The 19,684-nt window shown below is 56.3% G+C and overlaps 9 protein-coding genes across 9 annotated transcripts; 5 read left to right on the forward strand and 4 right to left on the reverse strand.

Annotated features, from left to right (window-relative positions):
• Window positions 1-82: 82 nt before the first annotated feature.
• Window positions 83-1,545, forward strand: L969DRAFT_96058 (uncharacterized protein; the record flags this gene model as incomplete). Its single annotated transcript, XM_014710631.1, has 7 exons — window positions 83-277; window positions 332-479; window positions 526-560; window positions 606-823; window positions 874-1,085; window positions 1,133-1,374; window positions 1,429-1,545. 7 exons carry the CDS (start codon window positions 83-85, stop codon window positions 1,543-1,545), a joined length of 1,167 nt encoding a protein of 388 aa, XP_014566117.1.
• Window positions 1,427-3,701, reverse strand: L969DRAFT_89486 (uncharacterized protein). The gene is made up of 4 exons (XM_014710632.1): window positions 2,911-3,701; window positions 2,659-2,851; window positions 1,869-2,606; window positions 1,427-1,815 (listed from the first exon to the last, which is right to left on the reverse strand). Exons 1-4 carry the CDS (start codon window positions 3,374-3,376, stop codon window positions 1,566-1,568), a joined length of 1,647 nt encoding a protein of 548 aa, XP_014566118.1. The 5' UTR covers window positions 3,377-3,701; the 3' UTR covers window positions 1,427-1,565.
• L969DRAFT_89488 (uncharacterized protein) lies at window positions 3,452-4,301 on the forward strand. The gene is made up of 3 exons (XM_014710633.1): window positions 3,452-3,700; window positions 3,757-3,876; window positions 3,931-4,301. The coding sequence occupies exons 1-3, from the start codon at window positions 3,524-3,526 to the stop codon at window positions 4,033-4,035; spliced, it is 402 nt and encodes a 133-aa protein (XP_014566119.1). The 5' UTR covers window positions 3,452-3,523; the 3' UTR covers window positions 4,036-4,301.
• Window positions 4,302-5,529: 1,228 nt separating this feature from the next.
• On the forward strand, window positions 5,530-9,341 carry L969DRAFT_19013 (glycosyltransferase family 31 protein; the record flags this gene model as incomplete). Its single annotated transcript, XM_014710560.1, has 3 exons — window positions 5,530-7,684; window positions 7,735-8,296; window positions 8,348-9,341. The coding sequence occupies 3 exons, from the start codon at window positions 5,530-5,532 to the stop codon at window positions 9,339-9,341; spliced, it is 3,711 nt and encodes a 1,236-aa protein (XP_014566046.1).
• Window positions 9,342-9,557: 216 nt separating this feature from the next.
• Window positions 9,558-11,418, forward strand: L969DRAFT_19014 (uncharacterized protein; the record flags this gene model as incomplete). The annotated part of the gene is made up of 6 exons (XM_014710561.1): window positions 9,558-9,602; window positions 9,653-9,787; window positions 9,849-10,041; window positions 10,097-10,838; window positions 10,888-11,003; window positions 11,054-11,418. The coding sequence occupies 6 exons, from the start codon at window positions 9,558-9,560 to the stop codon at window positions 11,416-11,418; spliced, it is 1,596 nt and encodes a 531-aa protein (XP_014566047.1).
• Window positions 11,067-13,166, reverse strand: L969DRAFT_579059 (glycosyltransferase family 15 protein). Its single transcript, XM_014710634.1, has 3 exons — window positions 12,237-13,166; window positions 12,079-12,184; window positions 11,067-12,028 (listed from the first exon to the last, which is right to left on the reverse strand). The coding sequence occupies exons 1-3, from the start codon at window positions 12,993-12,995 to the stop codon at window positions 11,517-11,519; spliced, it is 1,377 nt and encodes a 458-aa protein (XP_014566120.1). The 5' UTR covers window positions 12,996-13,166; the 3' UTR covers window positions 11,067-11,516.
• A 171-nt stretch (window positions 13,167-13,337) lies between these two features.
• On the reverse strand, window positions 13,338-15,274 carry L969DRAFT_96065 (uncharacterized protein; the record flags this gene model as incomplete). Its single annotated transcript, XM_014710635.1, has 8 exons — window positions 13,338-13,426; window positions 13,478-14,225; window positions 14,277-14,387; window positions 14,435-14,627; window positions 14,753-14,836; window positions 14,891-14,964; window positions 15,021-15,137; window positions 15,194-15,274. The coding sequence occupies 8 exons, from the start codon at window positions 15,272-15,274 to the stop codon at window positions 13,338-13,340; spliced, it is 1,497 nt and encodes a 498-aa protein (XP_014566121.1).
• An 82-nt stretch (window positions 15,275-15,356) lies between these two features.
• On the forward strand, window positions 15,357-18,561 carry L969DRAFT_52764 (uncharacterized protein; the record flags this gene model as incomplete). The annotated part of the gene is made up of 5 exons (XM_014710636.1): window positions 15,357-15,521; window positions 15,577-15,972; window positions 16,027-17,781; window positions 17,830-17,921; window positions 17,970-18,561. 5 exons carry the CDS (start codon window positions 15,357-15,359, stop codon window positions 18,559-18,561), a joined length of 3,000 nt encoding a protein of 999 aa, XP_014566122.1.
• A 21-nt stretch (window positions 18,562-18,582) lies between these two features.
• On the reverse strand, window positions 18,583-19,658 carry L969DRAFT_573942 (uncharacterized protein). The gene is made up of 3 exons (XM_014710637.1): window positions 19,376-19,658; window positions 19,208-19,311; window positions 18,583-19,151 (listed from the first exon to the last, which is right to left on the reverse strand). Exons 1-3 carry the CDS (start codon window positions 19,555-19,557, stop codon window positions 18,604-18,606), a joined length of 834 nt encoding a protein of 277 aa, XP_014566123.1. The 5' UTR covers window positions 19,558-19,658; the 3' UTR covers window positions 18,583-18,603.
• Window positions 19,659-19,684: the final 26 nt, after the last annotated feature.

Consider the following 19,684-nt stretch of genomic DNA (forward strand, 5'->3'; position numbering starts at 1 on the left):
ACGAGGTTGACGACGTCTTGCGATGACGGACAGATCGCCTGCACATCACCAGTGACTCGGCCTGCGATCGTCTCTCGCAATGATGTTCGACGATCTCCAGAACGTGCTCCTGTTCCTGCTCATTGCCATCACCGGCCTGCAACTCACTGTCTTTCGAGATCCTGAACCTCTGCTGCATCCTATCCTGCTCGGCAGGCAGGCCCATCCGAGCAAGACAAGAAGACGATATGAAAGCGCTGTCTGGACACACGCAAGCTATATACAAGGCTTCGGACAGGTCAGCAGAGCACTGAAGACCGGCCCGAGCGTTTGACTGATGGTGCAAGATCAGCTCGCCGCAAGACCGGTCGGCTGGCTCAAAACGGTCAAAGACCTCCTCGAGCGAGCACCACCATCTGCGCTGCTCGATGACGCCAAGAGTGCTCGGCCAGCGTCTGAGCAGGCGCAGACAGTCCAAGTCGCACGTGATAGCGAAGCGAGTCAGTGCGTTCACCCTGTCGCACGCTGTCTGCTGAAATAAAACAGTCACACTCGAGAATAATGCCGAGTTCACACAGATGGTAGATTGCCTCGCATGTCTCTCATCGAGCTGACAGCAGGGAAAGAATATGACAGCAGGCTTGCATGCGTTGATATCGTCCCTGCCAGGCTACGCAACTTTGCCACGGTCAGCTGCAGGCTTGCCTGCCTCTTCTGGCCCGATTGTCACGAGCATGTCACCGAAAAGCACATATGGCTGCGCACTGGTGCTTCTCGCGCTCGCTTCAGGCGACGCCCTCGTCCGAGTGCAAAGCATGGACGACCTATACGGCAACTTGTTTGTGTCAGCAATCTTGCCAGCGTATGTGTGCTTCCAGCTGAACAGCTCCACAGCGAGCCTGCGACATTAGCGCCAACCCTTGCGAAGCTTCGTGCGCAGGTGAATCATAGCTCGATTGTGAAGCTAGCGGTCAATCGTAAGATGGCGTTGGCTAAGCAAGGCCTTCTTACTCGTACCTCGTCATGGGATCGACTTTACCTCAGCAGCTTTAGGCGACTCAACAGGGTCGATCGGCTGCGATCCATTGTACTCGTCTGCACATCTTGTATGCTCGCTACGCTAGGAATGACCCTGACTTACTTCGACTTACAGCCGACAGAGTAAAGCAGACTGATCTGACCTTTCTGCGAGCCTTACTCGGCTGTCCGGTCATGCTTTCTCTGACCCATCCCAACGTCTTCGGCCCTGTCGCAACGATGCATTACTATGACCTGCAAGATTTCCCCTTTGATGCCAATGATGCGCCGACAGGCGTGCAAGCCAGCAATATCGAAATCCAATTGACCGACGTTGCCGACACGGATGCCGACGAAGCAGAGGTGATGCGCGGCAAGGTAGGTGCCCCTCTCTTTCCTTGGAGCAGCGCCCAACTCACCCTCCTCGGCTAGTTGCGGCTGCGTGGGCCTGCAGTTGCACCGAAAGCAATGCAGAACGGCTGGTCAGAGACAGACATTCATGCCGAGATCAGAACAAATGGGACGCTGAAAGTCATCCATGCACTGTAGCACGTAGCAATGCACGACAATTACAACAGACCCTGCTTCTTGAGATCTTCAAAGACCTTGCGGTTGTATACATTGCCGTCTGCATCTTCCAACTCCTCCATCTCTTCCGCCCGATGCTGCTCTTGTTTCCCTTCCGCCTTGAGCTTAGAGGCCAGCGCAAGAGCATCTTCGATCTTTGTGATCTCGGCAAAGTGTTTCGTATTGGGCAGCCCCAAAGCACGCATGCCGAAAGCATGTCGTGATTCCATGAAATGACGTTCAAAGTTTTTGCTGCCAACAAGCACATCAGTAAGGATGCAAGCAGGCCGACGAAGGCCACGAACCGGCCCATGTAGACATGATCTGAGCAGATCTCGCACTTGTACTCGACACCAAGCCCGTGCAGTCGATAGAGCCAGTAAGGGATGGGCTTGCCATCCCAACCGAGCGGTAATCGCTTGGGGTTATATATCGTTCCGTCATCTTCCTCTTCCTCAGCTGTCGCCTGGCCGGCTGTATCCGTACCCGTCGCACCGGCAAGAGCGGCGGCAATCTCCTTCGCTTCGCGTATCTCCATCTCCTCGAGCTCCAGCTGGCGCTCGTGGTCTGTCAGAGAAGCCTTGCGTTCGACGTTGCTCTTCGTGTCTGCCTTGATACCAATGAGTGGTGAGCTCGTGTGATCCATAAGCCGCCTGATGATAGCCTCTTGCGCCGCAAGCGCCTTTTCGCGATCTCGTTTGCTGTCTTTGGTATGGGCGGGGGCTGGCGAACCATTCGCGTGGCCATTGGTCTGTGTCTTGGGTCTAGCAGCTGCTTTGAGATGCTTTTTGGACGTCAGATGGGCGTCGTAGACAGTCTGCTTTGAGTAGTGCTTCTGACAAGCCTCGCAATAGATACCCTCTGATGCATCTTCGCTCGCCCCATTGGTCGCTGCAGCTTGCTGAGCCCAGCCACGGACTGCACCCTGGGCCCAGTCGATCTCAAACGCTTTTTGAGCCTCCGCCTTTTCTAGCTCGATATCTAGCAGCGGAAAGACTCGCTGATAGAATGATTCGATGTAGGCCAGCAGATTCTTGAGATATCTGGCGCAGACAGGTCAGATGCTTTGTCAAAGGTGTGACGGAGAAAACTCACGTCGCGTAAGCTTGTCCCGAGGTCTTTCGAGAGCGATCGTATGTGTCGAAGCGCGTGACTGCGTCCAGGTAGGGCAGATAAGCCAGCCTGGTCTGCTCGGTCTGGCCGGGCAAGTTGTTGAACTCGCTATGGAGCAAGAGGAGGTCCAAGTAGCGGCCCAGTGCCTCTTCGCCGGTGAACATGCCATCAACACCTGTCGATCGGTTGCAAGCGGTCAGGAAACCGCGTGATGGGTGTGAGATATGGACGAACCCTCGTCATTTGCAGCATTGGCATGGGCGAGGCTGTCAACAAGCGACTGCTCGTCCTCTTCTGCCATCAGGCGGGCTGACTGATCAGGGTAGCGACGGTGGTGCTCCTTGAGTGCAGATAGGCGGGCGTAGAACTCGTCCATCTCACCCGAGCCGGAAGGTGCTGTCGTCGCGAGAGAGGAGCGTCCCGCGAGTGCATCGAGCTCCCGTCTGCGCTCTGCGGTGCTGTCGCCATACGAGCTCGTGAGCTGGTCTGACGTATCGACGATCCTGTCGAGCAAGGCAGTCGCTCTGAGGTCCCGTTTGATGCGAGTTCGCTGAGGAATGGGAACGGCTTTCTGGGTCCCGACGGCATAGAACTTGGCCTGGGCTTCCGGTACGAGCAAGGAAACGAGATGGGCTTCGTAGGTCTCTAGCAGATAGTGTGACTGCCTCTGGCCTTCAATCACGCTCGTTGATGCCTGCATCTTGGACCGACGTCTGCTGCAACGAGCAAAATTTGGCCAAGTCAATTCAAGAGATTATGCGTCGTGGCTGGGAAAGCCAGCTCGGTGGAGGGAGCAGGACAGCGGTTGAACACTGGCCATCAAAACAGCTTCAGCAGGAAGTCAGCCATGCCTTTCTTCGGGGGAGTGCTCGGCATTAGTTTGGCACCGTTCATCAGAGCGAGACCATCGCTCTATCGGTTCGTGAAGCCAATCGCGGACAAGTATCAGGATGCGTGCGGCTATCGCAAGATGGGCCTGCTGGGAGATGACATTATCCCGGACGAGAACCCCATCGTGGAGAGGGTGCGGGTCTCTTTCGCTGTGTCTTCTGGAAAGGTCCTGACAGTTCGTCATCCTAGGCACTCGCAAGACTGACCGATCGCCAACGCTACGACCGTGCCTTCCGACTCCGCACGGCCGTACAGTGCTCCGTGCTCCACCACGACTTGCCCAAGGATCAGTGGATCAAGCCAGAAGAGGTGCGCTCGACACGCCCTGTGGTGTTGCCCCGGAGCTGATTCATCCGGAGACAGGATATCTCATACTTGCGCAGCCACATCCGTGACATCGAAAAGGAAGACAAGGAGCGAGCTTACTGGGAGAGCGTGACTGTCAAGAAGAAGAGCGCGCACGCATAAGCCGGCTTCTGTCCGCTCGCTTGGGCCGGACTCTTTGTCAGAGCACGAGCTGCTCCCCCTTGCGATTTCGTCGCGCGTGTGTGATCCATGCAGATCGTCTTTTCATATCGAGCGATGCCTCCCATGACGTCTCGCCGAGCTACAGCTACATTGCGCAATTGCGGTCAGCCTGCCTGGTTCTGCTTCGAGCAGCCGTCATGGCATCTCAGCCGTCTGCGAGCTTGTTCGTCGGCATTGCAGTCATACAGACGAGTCGTGCCAGACAGCAAAGATTCGGTGGCTCATTGGTCGAGTGAGCGTGAAGTCTGTCCGTACACACTCCTATCTCGTTCTGTCTGTTCTTGAGAGCTTCGATTTCTCATCAAGAAGACATATCTACTTCTGCTGAAGAGATTCGTCTGTACAATTTCACATTGGAGAGCGCGCATTGCATACAATGACATCAAGGGAGGACACAGATGCATATTCGCTTGTTCCCTAGAGCCAGAGCTGCCAATGCGACTCTTCCAAAAGGAAAGAGCTCGCTTCTATTCTGGCTTCGACAGAGTTCTATTGGTTTATTTCAGTCGCCACCGCGCGCCCGTTTTTTTTTTCACGAAAACACAGCCCGCCCGCAGGCTTGGCTCGCAGTGAGTCCGACAGACAGAGTCAAAGTGACTGGACGGAGAGTTGTGCTGCAAGTCGGGCAACGCTGGAGAAGACGCGAGGGTGGCACAGCGTCCCGTGTCTTGCGGGTTGTTCCAGCCGTCGCCAGGCGATCTCGCTCTGATCCCGCCCCCTCCCGCGCGAAAGAGAGACCTCTACGGGCCGGCTAGATCTGCCTGTAGCATCCACCTGCGCGCCGCTCGCCATTCCGACGCTTTGCCAAGGCCGACTGACCAGACAAGAGCCTGCTTTGGCTCTGCTGCAGCGGCCCTGACGACGTGGTGCCTGAATCTGCTCGGCGCCGTCATCTCAGCCTGCCACCCCGGACGCTCGCCCAGCTGGCAGTCGACTAGCTAGCGACTCTCGCTCGAAGACCCAAGAGAGCCCCTCAATCACTCTGCTAACCGTTCGCGGCGCCCCACACAGGAGTGGGCTAGGACCGCTTCTCGACAGCCTCGACAGCACCCGAGCATACTCTGCGAGCATCTGCCCGCCAGACCGCCCTCTGAACGACTCTCCAGGGGCTTTTGGCTTATTGTGAGACGTCTGTCTGCCGCGACACCGGCAATTGCTCAGGCCGCTTGCCGAATACCTCTGTTGCGGGTCTCTGCTTGCTGCTTGTGAGCAGAGTTCTACCGTCTTGCAGACAGAGCTAAGCACCTAGCACCCAAAAGGCAAGCACCCGTCTCGCTGGCAAACGATACAAGCTGACACGGTGCACGCTCGCATAGGCATCGATGGCAACCGTTGCCCAATAGTCTGTCCCAACCCTTTTGCCGAGAAAGCGAGGTACCCGTAAGTCCATCTACCCGTTGCTTGAGCCATCGCTGACTGACAGATAGTAGCATCATGGCATCGCACCAATACCGCCCTCAGGACTACTTCCAGAGTACTCGAGAAGTCGATCAAGGCATACCCCCGCCTTATCGCTCCGCGCCGCCCTCGCCGCCAGACTTGGGTCATTCTCGCCCGCCGCGCATCGATACATCCGCAATCGATGGCAGCCAGATAGAACGAACCCCAACGCTGGCTAATCCTCAGCAGGGTCCCTTTGGTCATCCCACCGAGACCATCATCGCGATGCCAGACTCGCCAGATCGACCGCTGAGATCAAACTTTGCTTCGTCTGACGACGTATCCGGCCAAGCAACGCCTTATCCTTCTACATCGGCCTCAAATTCTGGATTGTCAAGCTTGCGCTCGTCCGTCTCTGGACCAACAGCGCTTATGGCCACCATGGGCATGACACCGCTCGCCGGACCGTCCAATGCTTCATCATCTGCGATCAATCTAGGCCGACCCTCAATGGAGAATCTGGCAAGTGCAACAAATCGCAAGTCAAGCAAGCCAAAATCGCGAAAGCGGCCCGCGCCAATCAATCCGCTTGACGACAATGACCTCATGCGTCTTGTCTCTGCCGAGATTTCGCCCCGCTCAAATCTTGCAGACGAAGAATCAGAGACTGATGATGAGGGCCAGCGCACGTCGAGGCCTGACCAATTGTCTAGGCAGTCTTCTGCCAGCCTTACGGCCATGTCAAATTCGACAGACGCAGAGGACTCTGACCAAGAAGACACGCTATGCTCAGAGAATGCTTCGCGGCATCGTAGTGCTTTCGGGCTTAGGCCAGAGCCCGTTTCGGCTCGTTTGCTGCGCCTCGTATCTTCTTCTGGCGAAGATGATCCAGATTACACTTCTTGCTCGCAAGCATCCTCCAGGGTGCCTTCGCCTGCTCTGCCTTTAGCAAGCCTGCAACGGCAATCTGTCGCGCCTCCGGGCGCGAATCTGCTCGTGCCGTCTGGTGATCGACATTTACATCCGAATGGCACAAGCTATACAGGACGTCATCACCACCATGTTCATCACCACTATCATCTTCCACCGGGACCGAATGTCCTCGTAGGGGATGCTCAGCCAGCGAGGTCGAACAAGTCGCGATCAGAGAGCACCACACTTGCTGGCTCCTCGACAGACGAAAAGGAAGACTCTGGTTCGTCTGACATGCAGCAGAACGAATACAATGTACCGGACTACTATACGAGCCATCACTACAGGACGTCCAATCTTGCTCGCAAGTTGGGTTTCTCCGGTTCGTCTGTCAAAGAGGGAAAGCACGATGTCGGCCATCTGCCAAGCACGATGCCTGGCAAGAAGGGCAGACGCGGCCAATGGTTCGAGAGGCAAAACAGGTCAAGGCGCGACTCAAACCTTTACTATCAGGGCGTGAACCCAGGTCATATTCACCTGTCGTCCTCTTCCAGCTCGGTAGACTCGCCGACGCGACCTGTCCGATCACGCAAGTCTGGCTCATCTCACGTCGGCTTCTGGTCACGATTGGCAGATCATCCTTTCGTGCCGACCAGGCCGCTGACGATTCTATTCGCACTTGGCGCAATCGCAGCGTTTGTCGTCTCAACGACCACCTTGATCAAGTATATACTCAATCCTGACAAAGAGCCGCTACCTTGGCGGACAATGTGTCAAGATCAGCGACCTTTCGATCACGCATTAGCAGACGCGCTGCCACCCGTCAATATGTTCGTGGGGGTCTTCTCTGTCGATGCAGCCTACGAACGACGGCACCTTATTCGATCAACGTATGCTCGTCACTCTAAGCCCCTCGACCCCAAGACTGGGCAACCAGCACAGAATATTCAGCTGAAGTTCATTCTCGGCCGGCCGCGCAAGAACCACGCTCGTCGCTTGGCTCTCGAAATGGAGACCTACAACGATATAGTCGTGCTCGATATCAAGGAGAATATGAACAGGGGCAAAACGTATGCCTTCATGCGATGGGCAGCCGAGAACGCAACGATCCCTTTCAACTATGTGCCTCAACATGGTCGAACGCAGTCATTGCAAGGCGGAACGATCACGCAGCCTGTCAGCGTTGGCTTCCGCAAGGCAGATTACATTGTCAAAGCCGACGATGACTCATTCCTTGTCCTTAGCGAGCTCGAACGACATATGCGCGTGTCGCCGCGTGAGAAAAGCTATTGGGGATGTTAGTCGTCTGTCTCTCGCTATTGATCCTATGCTGAAGACATTGCGCAGATTTGATCAACAGCGGCTTCATGGCCGGCGAAGTCTATGCCTTATCGGCTGATCTTGTTCAGTACATCGCATCAGATTTGACGCTCCTTTCGCATACTATCGGCCCGGAAGACAAGAAGGTGGCCAAATGGATGCGGCTGCACCCCAATGCTTCGAGCATCAATTGGATCAGCGAGCGATGCTACATTTACGATCATCCCAAAGCCTCCACTGTCTACTCGCATGGCTTCCTGTTCCCAGACGAAGTTGAACGGATACGGCTGGAAGGCAGACGCGGCATCTCTGTTGCCGAGACAGCTCGACGCGGAGGCGAATTCTATAGTCAGTCCTATTCTACAGTCAACGAATGGGGCCTCGAATATGCACCCCCGAGAGAAGGCATGACCATGGAAGAGGAAGTCGAAGCGCTCATCGAAGGAGGCGGACGATGGAGCACACAAGGCTTCGTAGATCTACCGACGCCCAATGACGGTGTCGATGCAGAAAGCGTGCTCTTTGATGCCAACGATGTCCGCCTCGCGCGCAATTCTGCTTCGACCCGCAGACTGCTCAACAAAATGCAGTAAGCCCTACGTTCTGATTCTCCGCCATATTTACTGAAGCTGCTTTTCAGGTCGTCCCAAACTGCGCAGCCTGCACCGGCCGAAATCAATGCAGCAGCGGCACACTACACCAAGCTTGGTCACGATCTGCTTCGGGATCCTACAGACGTACAGATCCCCGGATTATCTGCTCTGCGTGAAGGTGAACACGACGATGCGGCTCGACAGCCACACCAGACATGGGCCATCTTCCCCGATGGCGATGGTGTCCCTGAAGACACAAGACGGCCCTATCCAACGCTCCGCTACGATGCTGAAGCGATGCGAATCAGATCACAGCGCATGCTCGGCAGACCGTATGGCGGGACTGTCGCTGTTCACTACCTCAAGCGCAACGAATGGTTTTTGGAGACGTCACTCGCTCTGCTCGGTCGCTTTGAGACTTGGGACTCGGGTGCAGCAGCTCCGGCATACACTCGCGAGACGCAGCACGCCGTGCCGCGTATCGGTGTTGCAGACGACGAGACCTCACTCGACCTTGAGGATCATCAGGCGCAGCGGAAAGTCATTGTCACCTCGAAACCGCTGACCAAAGGCAAAGAGCAAGTCGACGAAGTACCGAGCGCATGGGGCAATGCTCGCATGTTTGGCAGTCCCATTATACGGCCGGATGGCTACCTGCAAGAAGGTCGCCCTGTGCCACCGCCCATCAAGGTCAAGGAGCCCCCATCGATTGGATTCGGTCGATTCCAGAATCTGCCCAAGGCTGCTTACGCAGAGCCTAATCACCCACTATTGCAGAAGCCCTTCCCAGAAGTCAAACCGAAGGAGCCCGCAGCGTCTTCTTCAGACGAGACAAGTTCGACCTTGCCAACTGTTGCGCTTCTCGCGCCTAATGCGTCAAGCCCAGCCGTAGCCGATGCTACTCTGCCAACGACAAGCAGTCTTGAAGAACCGACAAGCTCGTCGACGCCGATAGCAGAGCCCGAGCCTGTTTTGGTCGTCGGCGAGGCTCAACAGATACCTGCTCAAGACGAGCCTAGACCATCATCTACCGCAACGTAAAGACCTCGCATGACTGTAATAGCCCTAATTTGTCTAGTATGTACAACCGTTGCTGCAGAGAGATCTAGCCAGCGTGTGCGTGCGAGTCAGACTGATTGAATATTGATTGAATGATTTTGCCGCCGCCGCCGCCGCTGCCGCCGCCACCGCTGGAGAGCAGCGCGTAAGCTCGTAAGCGTGATAGCCGACCTGCTCCACACTTTCGCACGACTCACCATGGCCGCAAAGATCGAGTATACGCCGGTGTCTGAGATCTCTGGGGTATGTGTTAGCGTCGTCAAGGCATCGATGACACTCACGCCTTTCCCTAGATCGTCCAAACCGTCAAAGATGGCTTCATGACGTTCAAGACGAGGCCTCTCGAGTATCGCATCAATCAGATCAAGCAGCTCGGCTTGATGGTTCAGGACAATGAGGCGGCCTTCCAAGCGGCTCTGTACGCCGATGTGAGCCTCCTACACAGGGACTGTCCGGGGGCGTCGCTGACCTTTCGCTTGATGTCATCAGCTTGGCCGACCCGCACTCGAATCTTTCTCCTGTGAGATCTTTGTGATCAAGAATGACATTGCGGAGATGATACACAAGCTGCCGAAATGGGCAAAGCCAGTCAAGGCTGACACGGATCTTATCTGGTCTGCTGCAGGGCCAAAGGTCTACAGAGAGCCCAAAGGCACCGTGCTCATTCTCGGGACATGGAACTGTCAGCCTCTGTTTGCGCTTGCTGCGAGATGTGAAGCTCACGCCTGGCCGAGCAGATCCTATCACGCTCTTGCTTGCTCCACTGCTCGGCGCGATCGCAGGCGGCAACACGGCCATCATCAAGCCGGCTGAGCAAGCCATCAATATGGCCAATCTCGTCACCAAGCTCATTCCTCGCTATCTCGACCAAGCAGCATATCGAGTCGTCAACGGCGCCGTCGAAGAGACGACAGAGCTGCTCAAGATCAAGTTCGATCACATCTTCTATACGGGTAGTGGAACGGTGGGCAAGATCATCGCAGTAGCGGCAGCAAAGCAGCTCACACCTGTCACGCTCGAATTGGGTGGCAAATCGCCCACGATTGTCTTCGAGGATGCCAATCTCAAGATCGCTGCACGACGCATTATGTGGGGCAAAGTCGTCAATGCCGCTCAGACCTGCATCGCGCCTGACTATATTATGGTTCATGAGAGCATCAAAGATAAGCTCATCAATGAGATCAAGAATGTCATGGACGCCTTCTATCCCGCAAAGAACCCGCCCCAGCTCGAGACAGATGGCTACTCTGCCCTCATTCACGAAAGACACTTTGAACGCATCAAGGGAATGATCAACGACACCAAAGGCCGCATCGTGCTGGGTGGTCGCACGAATGAGAAGAACCGCAAGATCGAGACCACCGTCGTCACCGACCTCAAGAGCGACGATGTCTTGATGCAGTCGGAGATCTTTGGTCCCATTCTGCCCATCTTGACCTTTAATCACCGCGATCAAGTCGTTCAAAAAGTCAATGAAGGGTTCGCACGTTGTATGAACACGCCCGACGCGTACTGACCTCCGCAGCAGAGATTACCCGCTTGCGATGTACGTATTCACCAACAGCGCAGCCAACCGCGACTACATTTTTGAGCGCACTCGATCTGGTCAATTCGTGCACAATGACACGCTCATTCAATTCATTGGTATGCCATGTGTAATCCCAGACATATATCGCTAATCCTACACGCAACAGTGCCCGGTCTTCCCTTTGGCGGCACTGGCGCGAGCGGCACGGGCAATTATCACGGCAAGGCCTCCTTTGACTGCTTCACACACGAGCGAGCCTATGCCTCTGTGCCTGGTTGGTTCGAAGCGCTCATTGCTGCACGCTATCCGCCATACACGTCGTCCAATCTCGGCATGCTGCGCACTTTCACCGCAAAGTCACTCACTTATGAACGTCCTCGCCCAATCGGCACGAACGGCGCCGGGCCTGCCTACGTTGCGCCCACTTTCTTGTCGAAGCTGGTGCGCACCATCAGAGGCAGCGGACTCATCAAGCTGCTACTGCTCCTTATTGGCACTTATTCGGCTCTCAACGTGCGCTCAAAGCTATGAAAACCCGCAGAAAATGACAGATGCAATCGTGATGGGTATTCTGCGTGCTATACATGGATACATGGTCGCGGTTTCACTGGAATACACTGCGGTCCTGCTCAGGTGATGGCATCTCGAATCTGAGCGTTTACGTACTTGTCCGCGTTTGGTTTGACTCGCCACCACTCATTCATGCATGCGTACGGATCCGGGTCGAAGGATTGCTTAGGGTCGCACCAGCACTTGCCGGGCGGCCCTTGTCGCTGGGGACAATGCCACCACGGACCGTGATAGTATGCGATGTCGTTGAAATGATGTATTCTCTGCTTTGGTAGCAGCAACGCTGCAGCTATGCTATGTACGGGTGCATCCCCCCATCTTTCGTAGAAGAAGTTGCCAGTCTTGTCGAGATAGTCGAAATAGTCAGAGTATTCTTTCGACCGATAGAATCTGGCGTCGGCTATCTCGAAATTGCTCCAGAAGTGGCAGTTGTTGTAGTCCTGTTCTAGTATCGACTTGCTGGCCGTGTCGACGATGAAATGGGCGGAATTGTCGGGAGCGAGATAGTCTGGATGCTCGCGGAAAAAGTCCTGCGTTGTGGTCCAGAGAGTGGGTATCGTAGCTCGGTATTCTATGCGTACGTAGCATGAGCAGAGGACGTGCTACAAGTGCAAGACGGACCATGGATGCTGATCGTGAAGCCATATGTAATATTGTTGCGCTCCATGAACAGGAAGGGGTCATAATCGAGATCGCAAGCAATCTGGATGCCTGGCTCGACCCTCCACTGCGAAGGCAGCTGTCAACATCGCTAGCTGATCGACCATGATGCAACGCACGTAGTAGTCGAGGTGCTGTATCGCTGGCATGCGGTAGAAGAAGCCGCTATTGAAGCGACACATATGACGGTAAGGCTCGCTATCGCCGTAGATGATGCCCGCTTCACCCATCTTGCGCCTCTCGTCTGCTGCTCGCGTTTGATCGACCCAGGCAGGATAGCTCCAATAGTCGCGGGGTATCTGCTCGAAAAAGACGGGCGCTCTCGTGCGCAGTCGTACGCCTGCCTTGAAGTCCTCTGAGAAAGGCTGGTCGTTGAAGAGGTACCAAGGGTACCCGAACTTGCGATTGAAGGCCTTCTCGACCTGTGTCATGCTGTCGCCAAACGACTCGAGCTCTGAATTGCGGACGAGCGAGACGAAGCCGGCGTTCGCTCGCTTGTACTTGTTGAGCGACATGAAGTTCATCTCGGGGGGATAGTACATTCCATCGTTGCTGAGCACGAAGCTGGGCTCAATGTTGGCCTCTTCCAGGTACCGATAAGGCGACGTATCGTTGCCTGACAGCCAGGACGGTACCCAGCGGTCTGCGCTCAGGCGCGAGTTTGTCGCTGACAGGCTCGAGAACCCGAGCACAAGCAGGAGCACGGTCACTACAGCCAGTAGGAGCCGTACACTTCTCGCCTTCAGGGTTTCTTGCCAACCCTGCCAGTTCCCCAGCCGATCTTGCATCGACGTCGGCAATGTCATGCTGCTGAGGGGCAAGTAGCTGCCCTTGTCACCCATCGACGGCGTGTTGAGCAAGTCTTTCCACGCTCCCATCGTGTCTCGGCTCGCGCCTCAGGTCTGCCCCATCTGACGGTGTCGATTGCGGCGTGGCCAGGCGGCAAGAAAGCGCGACGACTCAAAAGAAGAGGAGACGCGACAGGAATGCAATCCATCGGTGCCCATGCGCAGAGCGTTGGGCAGGCAACGGCTCGTTGTCCATCACAGCGGGACACGAGACAGAAGCATGCTCTGTCTTACCACTTGAAGAAGCTGAGCTTCAAGTACTTGTGCCGACCGGGCATATTCGTGTTGCTGATGGCGCCAGAGTGCCACATAGGGTCGCTCCGCAGCAAGATCGTGCCGTCTGCTGGCAATCGCGACTCGGGCTGTGCGCTCTCAGGAATCGCTCGTCTTGGAATTGATACGATTCGGCAATTGCAAGAGCGCCATCAGTGCCTCTGTCTGCGGATTCGTGAATGATTGCGCTGCGGATTTGCTTCAGGATGAAAGACCATACAAAGGCAAATGCGACTCACGGTGGGCGCTGCTGTCGCTTGCACCTTCGGCGGTCGGCGCGGTACACGCAAATTGCTGCACCGACTCTACTGGGATCTTCCCGCCATCTGCAAGATTGTCCTTGACCCACTGCACTTCCTTCTCCACCAGCCCTTTGACGATGCTTGGATCATACGGCAGAGGCTTCTGTCGTCGTTCGAGCGTTAGCCAAGGATGAAGAGCTCGCGTGATGGCCAGCCAATAAGGATCGAACGTCATCGTTGGTCCAGTCGCTTCGAGCGGGTCTGACGGCATCTCCATGACATGCAAGAACTGTTGCTTGGGCAGGCATTTGCTGAGCGCCAGAAATCTGGTCGCTATCGTCTCTGCGCGAAGCGGCGCTTCGAGCGGAAGCAGTGGCGGTTCGACAGCGACCGTATCCTCGTCGTCACTCAGCGCAATCGCGTCTGGGTTATCGAATGAATTGACTGCGACCGTGTTGTCGATGGACTCGTCCACGCCACGTCTGGGCACGAGCGCATCCGCCTCTGCCTCGTCTGTCGAATCGTCTAACGTGATCGCATCGGGATTGATGGAATCTGTCCCTGCTGGCGCATCAGCTTCAGCGGGCTGTGCCTGATTGCTGCCTCGGTTGATTTGAGTAGCCGAGCCGTCGTGCTTGACCAGAGCCGCGAAACGAGCGTGCAGATGTGCTGCAAACCAGAAAGGTGGCTTGAGTACTCGGAGCAGATGCATGAGAGGCGGCGAGCCGAGCGTGTTGCTCTCGATCTAGAAACAATTTTCAGCAATCGAAGACCTCAATACGGCATCAGCGAGCACCTCTTGGCGGAAGTAGGGCTTGTAGCGCAATAGACCAGCCAAATCGCCATGATGAGCAATGCCGAGCGGCCAGTCGTGCGACAGAAAGACGTCTGGCGGCGCAAGCGACAACTGCGTGCCGCGTGAGCGTTGGAAATTTCGCGCAGATGAAAACATGCCTGCCCGAGTCTGAAGACATCATACTCGCGTGTATGATAGGTACTTCTGACGGTCGAGCGATCATAGGGCAGCGTTTCAAACCGGCCGGATTGGTAGTCGTGACTCTTGTAGATGCCACTGATGCCCGATATTCTGAGACCGTTGATGAGGAGCGAGCCTGCTGCGCCGAGATAGTAGATTCGTGGTGCGAGCCTGTCGTGTCATTCACACGTCAAGCGCATTCGCTTGCTCGGGCTCGTAGAACTGACCAGCCGCCGTGAAAGCTGGAATAGTCAAGATTGAGATATACAGCCAGTCAGCAGCAGCGAAGGACTGACAGTTCCCACATGTAGTTACTCGCTTCGTGATTGCCTCCGATGACAATGGTCAGGAGAGGCGCTGTCTTTTTGCCGCTATAGTAGCTACCCCGTCGTACGTGAGCCTAAGCACGGCCATCGTACAAGTGATGTGCCCACTCTGAGAAGCCGCCGAGGCGCTTGTATTTGTCAGGCACGGCAAAGCAATGCAAGTCTGCATGGTTCCTGAGAGCCTGTTCCGCCCCGCTCAGCGTGACCGAGACCGCGTGGCATCGTCTTGCTGACTGACTTGGAAATCACCGCAGGTGAGCAAAAGGTCAGTCTGCTGTCCTTCTCGACGGTCTACGCTCGCGAGAGTGCCGTAGATATCGTCAAGCTCGCCATGACAGCAGCCTTCTATGGCGACCTGCCGGCCTGTGCATTCAGGACTGGGCACGTCATCACTAAGGGCAGCCGACACACTCGCATCGATGCAGATCTGCTGAGACGCCGGAGAGCCTGAGGGAACAAGACGGCAGCAGTTCGCCGCCGAGGCCATGACATGCCGTCGCGCCCAAAATCTTGTTTTCCTGGTGAGCGTCATCGAGCCATCGCAGGAGGACAGCGACACCTCGGACCGATTGAGATGGATGAGGAGCTAGCCTACCTCCAGCCTGGCTTCAGTTCATCCTCGCTGACTGTCGCCAAGCTGAGAGGCATCCTGCTGAAGCACGATGTCGCTTTTAAAAGCAACGCAAAGAAAGCAGAACTCGTCAAGCTGTTCCAGGATCATGTCGCCTCTGCCGCCCCCGTGAGTGCATGCCATGCGACTGTCTACGATCGGCTTATGCAGTGGAGTCGTCTAGGCCTTGCTGGCGCGCTCACACGCGACAGAGCCATCAGATGCAGGCATCGAGACCTTAGCGATGCAATCCGCTCGTCAGGCAGACTCATCCTCTCCCTTACCTTCCCCTGCACAGCCTGCTGCGAGGATCAGCACGAGCACCAAACCGCGCAATGCCAGTTCAAAGGCCTCTGCCCGCCCTGATGACGATGAGATATTTGCATCAAAATCCACGAGCGCGAGCGTCAGCAGGTCGCCCAGCAAGGGCAAGAGCACTTCTCCCAGGAAGAGTGCTGCGACGCCTGCTGCTCGCAAGTCTGTCGCAAGTGCCATACCCGGCCGTAGCCGCGTCACGACGCCCTTTCGAGCCGAGGACAACGAAGCCGAACTCGAACGTCAACTCGGTCTAGGAGGATTTGTACGTGTCGGGCACTCAAAGATGCTGGACTGGCTGATTTGCATGTGCGTGTAGCTTTCCGGGACTGCGAAGAAGCAGATGGAAAGGAGCGGATTACATTCGCCCGGTCAATCATCACCGCCCCGATTTGAGTCTCCCGCCGAGTCAAGACCCAAGGTAGTCGGTCGTGGCAATGCCCTTCGCGAGCTGTCACCCGATTCTGATTCCGACGAGCCCTCGAGCAGCGCCAAGCCCTCTGAGCGTTCTTCACGCATCTCTCGCGCCTCTTTGCCAGCCTCGGCCTCGACCAGCAACCTCAACGGCGAGAATGGACATACGACAGAGCCGCCGTCATCATCGCCTGTAAGCTCGAAGAAACGGTCTCGCAAGTCCGGCTTCTCAAATCACAACCCTTTTCAGCGAGAGACCGATGATGACACCGATGAAGATGCCGAGGAGAGGACAGTGTCTAGCAAAAAAAAGGCAAGACAACGCTCGCCTCGTCATTCAGAAGACGCGGAGTCCAATCTTCTAGCTACCTATACGCGCGGCTTGTCAGAGACTGAGGCTATGGAAGATGTCACCTTTAACACTGCCAGCGAGACACCGAGCTTCGACATGTCGCCGCCTAGCTTCAGCACCATTGGATCCAATACAGACATGAGCATGCAGAGCGCGGGCGTCTCCGCCGCCACGACGCCTCTTCCTCGCTCTCAATCAGCTCAGGCTGCCCTGGGTAGCCGCAACCCGACTCTTCTTGGGACCACAGGCAAGGATCGTCGCTCGACATTTACTCCCCATGCACCTTCGCCATTGACCTTACACTCTCAAACGCGTGGTCCCTCGGTCTCATTTGGCAAAGCTCAGCCTGATCTCTCGTCGAACGGCTCCAGCAGCAGTCCTGCCAGAGTTTCCTCCCGCTCCCCGAAGCGAGCTAGTATGCCGGCATCGACCACGCAGGCACAGACGCAAGGTACACCGAGTTTCATCCAGTACATGGCGCCTATCGATCAGCTCGTCAGTCCGCCGCCGGAAGAGTATGCGCGCTTTTTGAACAGCGTCAAAGGCGATACTTCTGCAAACGGCAGCAACAGCGTCAGCGCCGCTCCCGCCATTGCTGCCACGCCAGAACAGACCCTTGCGAAAGCGCGCGCTGATTCAAAGGCTCTCCAAGCTGAGGAATCTAGGCGCAAACGCATTCCACGCCCTCCCAAGCCGAGAGAGCTCATCCTTCCGAAACCGCATATCGTTCTGCCAGACCTGTTCAGACCCATCAAGCAATTTGTCCTGTCGCCTCTTTCGTATCTCTTCCTCTTTGCGACGCTCTTGACATATGGCAATTGGTACCGCAGTCAGAAGCTCGCAAAGGGTTTATGTGATACAGGCAGCGACAGCGTGGGAGGCCGACACGCGCCTTTCAGCATCGACGCAGGCACGGATCACATCGATGCAGACGGCACGCAGATCAGAGTGCTTCGGCCACGCGCGACTGCCATCCAAAGAGCTCTCGTGCCCGTCTGCACGCTCTGTCCGCTCCACGGCATCTGCCAAGATGGTCATCTGATAAGCTGTCAGAAAGGCTACGTCGCTCGCAAGAGTTCCTTCACCCTCGGTGGATTTCTGCCCATCGCGCCTGTTTGCCAGCCAGATACTGCACGTTCTGAGCGGATCGAGAGCGCGGCTAAGCTAGCTACACGACTGCTGCAGCGTCATCGTGGCGAGATCATATGCAACACTCGCATGCATCTCGCAAGTCCCTCTCCACCTCTAGGCGAGGAACGCTTCGGCACCGAAGCAGATACACTCAAAAGCGATCTCTTGCGCGTTGAGGTATGCTCGCCATTCTGCTCTGTTGCTATAGCTTAGAGATGCGCACAGACAAAGTGGTCGCCTCAGGCTTGGCAAGATGCGGTGGAAGAAGCAATCGCTCAGCTTCACCATCGTGACGGCATTCTGTCGCAGCCTGCAAAGTATGCTCATCTTGTGGACTGATAGACCGTCCGCTGACGCGCTGGCAGTGATCGTCGCATGCTCATTGCGCGTGACGAGATTATGACACTCACGTGCCGCGCGAGACTGGCTTCGCAGCGCTTCATCTTCCGTCATAAAGGCTCTATTGCGATAGTATTGGCTTTGCTTGGCTTCTCAATCTGGGCAAAGTTCAAGTACAATCAGCGCGTGAAGACTCGAGCAGCAGTCGGTGAAATGGTAGAGACGGCGCTCGATAAGCTGCAAGATCAGCAGTATCGTTACTATCTCGATCCCAGCCTAACCCCGACCCCCTACGTCGCGCCAGCTCATCTTCGCGATGCGATCTTGTTCTCGGTCCACTCGCCTGCCTCTCGACAGGCTCAGTGGCGTCAAGTGGAGAAGATCGTCGAGGGCAACGCCAATGTTCGCGTGCGAGAAGCAGAACAGCGGGGAGAGATGTTGCGCGTATGGGAATGGGTGGGCGAGATGGAGTTTGACTACGATTTCGCGGACACGAGCATGGCAAGCATGGGCGGTTCTCCAGCGGGCAGCGAACGTCGTCGAAGGCGCATCAGCATGCGCCCAAACACGCCGGCAGTGGCTGCGTCTACATCGGCGCTCTATCCGAGCTTGCCATGAGGCAAAGGAAGACAAAGCATGTGTTGTACAACAGCTGACGAATTATGAAGTAATGTTTGACGATGCTTTTGGCGCACTCGAGATGGGCGTGCGACTCCCATCATCAGACTGGACTTGATTGTATACATGACCGCCTTCGAGCGACTGACGATGAGCAAAGTCGACGGATTCGACGCTTTCACCGTAGCCGGCACGACCGAACCGAGCATCTTTCTCGTCGTCTTCGTAGCCCGCGGTGCCAAGGCTCAGGCTCACAGAGCTCGCCCAGGGATCGTCTTCGCGTCGACCAGCACCGGCATGGCCGTTTGCGCCGCCTTGAAGGTCTAGCTCGGATGGATTGTTGGCTGCTGCGCGTTTGAGATGAGCCTGATGACCGCGTTGGTTGCCCATCTCGAAGGTGTCGTCCTCGTCGTCGCTGCCGAGCTCCTCGTGCTTGCCAGCCGCCTTGTTACCGCGTCGGCTCTGAGCTTTGCCCCCGGGTACAAAGGGTAAGTCGCGGAGAGAAGCGGGCACGAGGTTGGATCTGCCTTGCGCCCGCCTTCGTCGACGGATGAAGAACCAAGCGATGCCTGCACTGAGCAGAACGAGTGCTTGAGACGCGTCGCTGAGCGTGAGCACAGTCTGGAAGGTCAGCGCGATAGCGTACCTGCCAAGCCTGCGACGAGGCCAATGAAACCTCCCTCTGATCCTGCTACGGTAGGACCTCCATAAGTACTCTTTGGCGGCGAGGTGGCATAGCTCGTCTCGGTCCTGCACTCCACGCTCTGAGCGCCTGCCTACCTGGCCCCGTCGACCGATGAGGCGCTCGACTCACGGGTTCTTGTCTGGATCTCCTGCTGCCACTCCGCCTCGCCGGTGCAGGGCGTGAAGCTGTTCAGGTGACAGCGGCGCGGGTGCAGGCGTCGGGGCAGGCACAGGCGAGCCATAGATGGGCCGAGCGAGGCCTAGCACTCCTGCGCCTATCAACAGACTCTGTGCTGCACGCCGTCGCAGCATCTCTTGGATCAACTCGTCGAACGGCTGCCGTGCTGCGCGGAAGCCAAAAGGAAAAAGCAGCGCGGCAGATCCAAAATTGCCACGAGGAAGTCCGCTTTAAAGCTTGCCGGAGACGGTGACGATGCTG

The sequence above is a fragment of the Mixia osmundae genome (genome assembly GCF_000708205.1).
Source record: "Mixia osmundae IAM 14324 unplaced genomic scaffold scaffold_9, whole genome shotgun sequence".
NCBI classification, from domain to species: Eukaryota; Fungi; Basidiomycota; class Mixiomycetes; order Mixiales; family Mixiaceae; genus Mixia; species Mixia osmundae.